The sequence below is a fragment of the Buceros rhinoceros genome, unplaced genomic scaffold, assembly GCF_000710305.1.
Source record: "Buceros rhinoceros silvestris isolate BGI_N320 unplaced genomic scaffold, ASM71030v1 scaffold17160, whole genome shotgun sequence".
Lineage (NCBI taxonomy): Eukaryota > Metazoa > Chordata > Aves > Bucerotiformes > Bucerotidae > Buceros > Buceros rhinoceros.
Window position 1 is genome coordinate 16,130 of NW_010391455.1, and position 7,503 is coordinate 23,632.

The 7,503-nt window shown below is 41.6% G+C and overlaps 1 protein-coding gene across 1 annotated transcript in view; it reads left to right on the forward strand.

Annotated features, from left to right (window-relative positions):
* Nucleotides 1–7,503, forward strand: part of RAP1GAP (RAP1 GTPase activating protein) — a 32,014-nt gene that overhangs the window by 11,819 nt on the left and 12,692 nt on the right. Inside the window, exons 6-15 of the mRNA XM_010141813.1 lie at nucleotides 439–517; nucleotides 780–833; nucleotides 924–1,007; nucleotides 1,259–1,359; nucleotides 1,998–2,127; nucleotides 2,384–2,539; nucleotides 4,682–4,753; nucleotides 4,921–5,007; nucleotides 5,635–5,769; nucleotides 7,286–7,432. Of these exons, the coding sequence (XP_010140115.1) occupies nucleotides 439–517; nucleotides 780–833; nucleotides 924–1,007; nucleotides 1,259–1,359; nucleotides 1,998–2,127; nucleotides 2,384–2,539; nucleotides 4,682–4,753; nucleotides 4,921–5,007; nucleotides 5,635–5,769; nucleotides 7,286–7,432 (1,045 nt within the window). The remainder of the gene's footprint in view (nucleotides 1–438; nucleotides 518–779; nucleotides 834–923; nucleotides 1,008–1,258; nucleotides 1,360–1,997; nucleotides 2,128–2,383; nucleotides 2,540–4,681; nucleotides 4,754–4,920; nucleotides 5,008–5,634; nucleotides 5,770–7,285; nucleotides 7,433–7,503) is intronic.

Genomic DNA, 7,503 nt, shown 5'->3' on the forward strand with positions numbered 1-7,503 from the left:
GTCCTTCTTGGCCACCTGGGCGCACTGCTGGCTCATATTCAGCCGGCTGTCGAAGAAAGTCTTTCAAACCCTCATTGTATGATCTTATGAATCCATTATAATACTGTGTCCATGAATGGTATTTCAAATTTAGATTTCTGTGAAAGAAAATGATGGGGAGGTGGGGAGCAAAATATTTCTTCACGCAAGAAAAAAGCCACAAAGGAGCGAGAGACTAAGCAACCTTGTTTTGTTTTCCTCTGCTCCCCACAACAAGGGATGAGCAATAAGAAGTGTAAATACCTCCCTTTTCCTGTGATTTTATGCACCAGGCTTATAATTAATACTCTGGAATTAATTGCTTTAAGGATAATCTGAAGGAATGGTTACTCTAAAGAGCCAGTGTTGCTTGTGTCTCCCTTCAGCCTTTGCTCTAATGTCTTTTTTGTTTTGTGTCAGGACTCGAACGGGCACCAAACATGATCTGATCCCTATTTCTTGTCTGAATGAGTTTCCCAATGCTGTCCAGATGGCAAAGGTGAGAATTGTGCTCTTTGCTCTTAATGCCTCATTTTTCAAGTTATTTTCACCTCCGTCCCCCCATTTACCTCTTTTTTACTACTTCCCTTTTACATTTCCATTTAGCTCCTCTTCTTTCCCTTGTCATTTTACCTCAGAATTTTTGCCTGAAAGGACTCCTGTCAGATAATTATAAACAATGCCTATACTCTGATGCCTGCAGCAGGCTATGGCACATGATAATCATGCTTCTGTTTCCTTCCCTCTCTCTCACTCAACAGCTACTGTGTGAGGATGTGAATGTTGAACGCTTCTTTCCTGTCCTCTATCCCAAGGTATAATCTTCTGATACCTCTGTATTTTCCTTTTCCATCAAGGTATAGCTAATGATGTCCAACTGATAGTTTCTATTTTCATTATTTCAGGCTTCACAGCTTATTGTTGCATTTGATGAACATGTCATAAGCAATAACTTCAAATTTGGGGTCATCTACCAGAAACCTGGACAGGTAAGCTCCGTCAAGTCCCATGATTCTTGAGGTAAAACACAAGGAGTCAGTTCTCTTAGCTTAAATGTAATAACAAGGTCTGTACTATCCTGTGAAAAATACAGATGCTGTAAAAAGAAAGGATAGAAGCTTGCCTTATGCTGATCAATTTGTTTGTGTAGGTCCTCAGAGCTGGTTGGACTGTGTGTAGAAATTTATGCCTGTTCTTTTTACTGCATGTACTCCTTATGACTTCTCCTTTCCTTTTGAAGACAACCGAAGAAGAAGTCTTCAGTAACACAGAAGAGAGTCTGGGTTTCCTGGAGTTCCTGGATTTCCTTGGCGACAAGATTCAGCTGCAGGATTTCCGTGGGTGCGTACCAGTGCAGTGGAAAGCCAGACTGAGTTAGGGAACACTGTACGTTCAGAGGCTGGGACTCTGTTAGAGCCCTGCTTTCAGAAAAGTGCTGCATCCTCTGAATCTCGGTGCAGGTGAAGAAGCCCAGAATGCTTTTGTCAGCCATCCTGTCTGGGAACAAGTTGGAGCTTAGGTCTCTCTTGGTATTTTCATTTAAAGATCTCCTGGTATCTCAATTTGACCCACACTACCAGTAAAGAATAATTTTATTTGGCTGTGCAAATGCAAATTTGTTTGACAATGGTACAGGTCAGTATTTTAGTCTCTTTCTGTGAGGCAGCACATCCTTTCTGTAGTTCTAAAATATGGATTGTGTTTAGATTTAGAAGAATGCCAAAGAAAGTAGCTCTTTTGAGGATCCCTGGTTTAGCATCATAGCTTTTAGCAAGCAAGCATGTTGATCAGCAGAAACATTGTGCAGCCTCAGTTAGTGCATTTATTTTGGGGAGATTTGGTGTCTTGCTATCACAGGTTTTTTAAAACATTCCCTTTGATTTTGATGTACTAAGCTACTGTTATTGATATGATCTTTCTTCTCTCCCCTTTCTTGTCTCTGTCCTGCCTGACCTATGACATGGTGTGGATTTGCTCAGATTCCGGGGAGGCTTGGATGTTACCAGAGGTCAAACAGGCACTGAGTCAGTCTATACAAATTTCCAGGGCAAAGAGATCATGTTTCATGTGTCTACAAAGCTGCCCTTCACAGAGGGAGATTCCCAGCAGGTATTGGAAGTAGAACTGAGGAAGACAACAGTGTGGCCAAGAGAGGAGGGGTATTTGATGAGGGACTGCATAGAGGGAAAAATGCGTAACTGCATAATATTGGGAATTATGGCTGGAGTAATGGTAAAAGTAGTGATGAGGGATTTGGTCGAACAGATGGGTTGGAGATGGTAAGCAGACTGGTGCTTGAGGCCCCATCATACTGTTCTGCTCTTTTTCACCTGCTTTCTTGCTTTATTACTTTCTTCCCCTGCAGCTTCAGCGGAAGCGTCACATTGGGAATGATATTGTAGCCATCATCTTCCAGGATGAAAGCACACCTTTTGTTCCTGATATGATTGCTTCTAATTTTCTCCATGCTTATGTGGTAGTTCAGCTCACTCATGGCACCAGTGGGGACACTCTCTACAAGGTAAAAAGAGCCAATAGATTCCTTTGTACTGATTTACTGATATTGATCCTTGAAGTCGAAACCTGTTCTTGGGCCTTTGGGAGAGGTACAGGTTCAGCTGGATGTCATCCTAATCTTTTAGGTATCTACACGTGAAACTGGAATGTAGTGGTATGTTTTTCAAAGCATAGAAAGCAGGCTGATGAATTTCTGAAGCTTAAAGCTTGGGAATTGAAGCAGGACAAATTCAGCTAAGAAATTTTTGTTTACATCAAAGGGCACGAGGTGCAGTTGATCTCATTTTAGGGGGTGTCTTGCTTGCATTATATAAGTCCCGTAAAACTCATTTGCCTGACTGAGACCCATGTCTCCATTGCTTATGCTGCACCACACAGTGCTGAGAGCTTGCACTGCCTGAGACTGTAGGTCAGATACAGCTGGTTGGCCTTATCTATGGATTCCAGACGAGCTACATGTGCTTTTGGGGACCTCAGAACTGATGCCTATCTGACAGGGAAGTGCTGCCTGTTAGGGCCCTCCAGCTGAAAGAAGCCCTGCTAGCCCTGTCACCTTTGGACACATCTTTCTCTGTCTCATGACTCTCTGGATGTCTGATTTGGTGATGATGAGTTCTTATGCCTTGGAGGACTACAAGAACAGGAATAATACCAAAACTAAGACAGAATTCCCGTCTTATGTTCCACCAAAGAGGATGCTGGAGGTAGAAAAACCACCTTCCGTTGTTCCCTATGGTATGGGCAGCCAGGTCTGTAGTGACATGATAGCCTCATGTTGATCAGGGGCATGGGGGTTCCAGTTCTCCTCTTGCCCTCTGTTTTGTAAGGTACAGAAATTTACTGGATTTTTTTAGTGACAAGAGGAGCTGGGGAAGCTTGACATTTGTCTTGTCTCTTCCTACTATTGTTTTCACCTTTGCCTGTCTGCAACGTTTTTGTTTTTGCAAGTATAATAGAGTTAAATGTATTGTATTGTATCATTAAATGAAAAATAAATAGTCCCAGTCAGGACCCTAAAGCCAAAGTAGAATTTTCTGTAAAGGCTTTTTCAAAGCGGTTTTAGCTCGTTCTGCCTCAAGAGCGTTCTGGTACCTGAGAGACTGCAGTTTGTGAAGATTTTTTTCCATCCATTGTTCCATTTACTTAAGCTTTAGTGCCTAGTGGTTAAATTGGAGTATTGATGGCATTTATTTCTTTGAACCGATTTTTGCAATCAGAAAATTAAAAACGCAGTGTAGGATTTTGACTGGTAGATATCTACTGGGAGGGAGAGGAAGGCCTTGTAATTAGGGGAGCTCGCCTACAATGTGAGAAATCTGAAGTAAATACAGGGCCTCTTTCCTTCTTTCTCTGATTAGACTCACGCCTCTAATTGTGACATTTGCACTGGAACGTTACTTTGAGGTAGTTGCTGTTAAGCTGTTATGACATTGTTCCCTATTGTATGAAATGGCAAATAATGGTATTGTTCCATCTCAAGCCTGACAAAAACCCCTCTGTTCTTAAGTGCTGTATGTATCTGGTAAGTTAACTGCATCTAGCTATAGGTAAGTGCCGTGAAGAGCCAAGTGACAGTATGTAAAAACTGGACAGCATTACCATTACTTTTTTTGGCATTGGTATATCAGGTAGGAGCATGCTAAAAAACCCCAAACCCTACACATTTCCTTACCTTGTACTGTGAAAGTGCTTGTGTATGTTTACCACATGAGACTTAGACAGCTGGTGTCACTGACATACTCCCTTCAATGTGCAGTGTATCTCCAGTGAATATTCTGTCAAAAAAAAAAAAAAAAGGTCAGTACAACCATATTGACAAAGATTCATGCAGGCTGAATAGAAGCATCTAATTTTTTTGTTCTAAATACACTGGGTGTTATTAAAAATACCAAATACGCTTCTATAAAAAAAGCAATCGGTTCAATTGTTTTTTCATTTCTCTTACTGTGTGCACATCTAGCTGACTGATTTTCTGGGAGATAAATTATCCATTCATCGAGTTCAAAAATAGATGGATGCACAGGACAGCATATTAGATCTCTTGGATACATAAATGATTCAAGGAGGATCAGATGTACCATAGTAGTGTGAAGACTTTGACACTCTCACTTGTGTCTTATACTTTTTTCTCTTTATATTGTTTCAGGTTTCAGTCACAGCCCGAGATGATGTCCCTTTCTTTGGACCCCCTCTGCCGAACCCAGCCATATTTAGAAAGGTTTGTTTCTCTGGTCCGGTTATGGTGCACACCCTCGTGTAATGAGTCAGTATTGTCAGTCTGGCTAGATGACTTTGGAGGTCAAAAAATAGTAAGGTAGAGCTTTTCTCATGTGTTATTTTTATTACTGCTTTCATCTCCAGTCTAGTCTTCATCTTGTCTTATAGAATGCAGAGTTTCGTGAGTTCCTGCTGGTCAAGCTCATCAATGCTGAGTACAGCTGCTATCGAGCTGAGAAATTTGCTAAATTAGAGGTGGGTCTATTACCTGGTTGCTTCTATTAATGATTATAAAACTATATTACTATCCAATTAAGAAAATACAGTACATTTTAAAAATTTCTTCTACTTCTCTTTTTGTGTTGCTTAAAAAAGGAAGGTGAAATGGGATTATACAGCTGCCTGATGCTTCCTTTGTATTTTGCAGCAGATGTGATAAAATATGAACGGGTACATTCTAATGTAAAGATCTAATCCTCAAGTAAGAATGGAAATACGATGCACACATTTTGCTGGAGGAAATCATGTATTAGCTAAAATTTAGTATTGTGCTACAGGATGTGTACTAATGTCACTGATTTTTGGTTCGAGGTACCAGAATTCTGTTCCACACTCTGCTGCTTGCCTGATCTAGAAAAAACATGCCTCTGTTTCATCACCTGTAAAAATTACTGATGTCCTTTATGACTTGCTTTAGGAAGAGTTTAAACGGGCTTGGTATTATTGTAATACATTCCATAACTGGACAGCAAAACCCACTTAATACTGTTTGAAGTAATTTTTTTTTTTTTTTTAGGAGGATGTGAGACATTTCGAAAGCAGAGAAAAATAATCCCTCCACTCACAATAATAGCTGTGTTTTCACTCCCAATGTTGATGCAGGAAAGGACCCGAAGTGCCCTCTTGGAGAGCCTTTTTGAGGAGCTACAACTTCGGAGCCGCAGTATGATGGGATTACCCATAGGGGAGGATGACAAAATGGAGAATGGCAGTGGAGGATTCCTTGAGAATTTCAAGGTGAGCCATAGTGGATTGATAACTTGCCCAGTTGCTCACATTTTTCTCAAGCTTGTTGTGTGTCCCTCTAAGGAATATTAACCCTTTTGATCAGCTGTGCTTAGGGTGAGACCAAAAAAAAGTCTTTCCATCCAGCAGCCTTTCTTCAGAGCACCGTCAGCTGTGCTTTATCTTATCTCTCAAGAAAATACGTTTTTCCCTTCCTGTGCTCCTTCCTACAGAGCTGCAGCACGGTCCAGGGTGGAATTCCATACTGTCCCTGAGAAATCAAACTCTATGCTTCATGCTGGTGTCTGATGTCATGTGGGATTTCACTCCATGACTTACAGAAAAAGGAGTGTTTGCAAGAGGAATTGTAATAACTAGTAGGAAGCAGCTTTCACTTCCTACAGCAGATCTCTTCCAATTCATTTTCATTATAACTGAAAGAGTTGCAGGAGACTTTCTGTGAGTGTACTGTCCAGAAAGACTGATGCTGTACTTGTCCTCTAAAAGCCAGAGTTTAGTTTACCTTTTTTCAGTGTAGATGACACTTTTTTTTTAATAAATCAGGATCAGGTGATAGAACTTACTTTTGAAAGTGATCAAGATGATATGAGAAAGCAAAGGTTTTGTATGAACAGGCAAATTGAGTTAGAAACTGATTATATGTGGAGAATATAACTTTCCTATCTACTTTCCCTTTCCCACTTCCGTGGGGTCACCACTTCTTTTGTGTGATAAGGTATCTGTCTGTACAGAGAGACATATTATAAATAGCATTTCTTCAGATGACCTCCACCTGCTTTGTAGGGTGGGCTGGTTGGAGTCATTAAGGGCTGCGAAACGAATCCACACACACATACAGGTTTGGTAGCTGTGTGCGTAGCTTTGGTCAGAGCTGGGATGCTTTGGTGAGGTGTATTATAACACATCATCAGCCTACTCTGCCTCTGCTGCTAACCAGGAATTTCATACCCATCCATGTCTTACACTAATTATCCCAAAATATCCTTTTCTGACTCCTAGCAGATGCTGTGATTTGCATGTCGTGTATACAGGTGACCTTTGGAAAAGGCTGAGTAAACTCAGAAAATGGCTTTTTCAGAGGCTGCAGATTTTGATATGGCTGCTTTCCCTTGGAACCAGCATTCACGTTCATGCAAGACTGAACCTTACAGTCTTGAACAGAAGTTTGATTTTGTGTTTTGTAGCCTGTGCTGGATAGGACTGCTGCAGATGATGCTGTCTTATCCAGTATTCTGGGATACTGGTAAGGAATCTCTATTGCAACAGGACAAGGGACATGAAAGCAGAGAACACTCTTGAGGAAGAGCAGTGAACTCCATGAATTGGCTAGGACCAGAAATGGGTAATGTCTAAGATGCCAACTTCTAGGAGTTAGGATTTCTGTGGTTCTGGTGTTGGTCTGTCCCAACTTTCCACCCAATCTGTGGTGCTTTTCATACTACCCTACCGTGTGCATGTCTATATGTGTATCTGTGTTTGTGTGTTTCCCTGCCTCCCTTCTGTTCAGCGGGTGATCAGAGGCCGCAGCCAGAGCCTGGATACCATGGGGATATCCATGAGAAAGCAGCAGCCAGCCACCCTGTCCAGCCGCCCAACGACAGCTGGCCTTGCCCTCAGCCAGAGTGTCGCCGAGGGCCCTAAGGCCATTGCTGCGGTAAGGTATTCAGCTGGGCTGTAACAAGAAATCTGGCATACCTTTGTGACCCACCCATATGTTTTATTTCT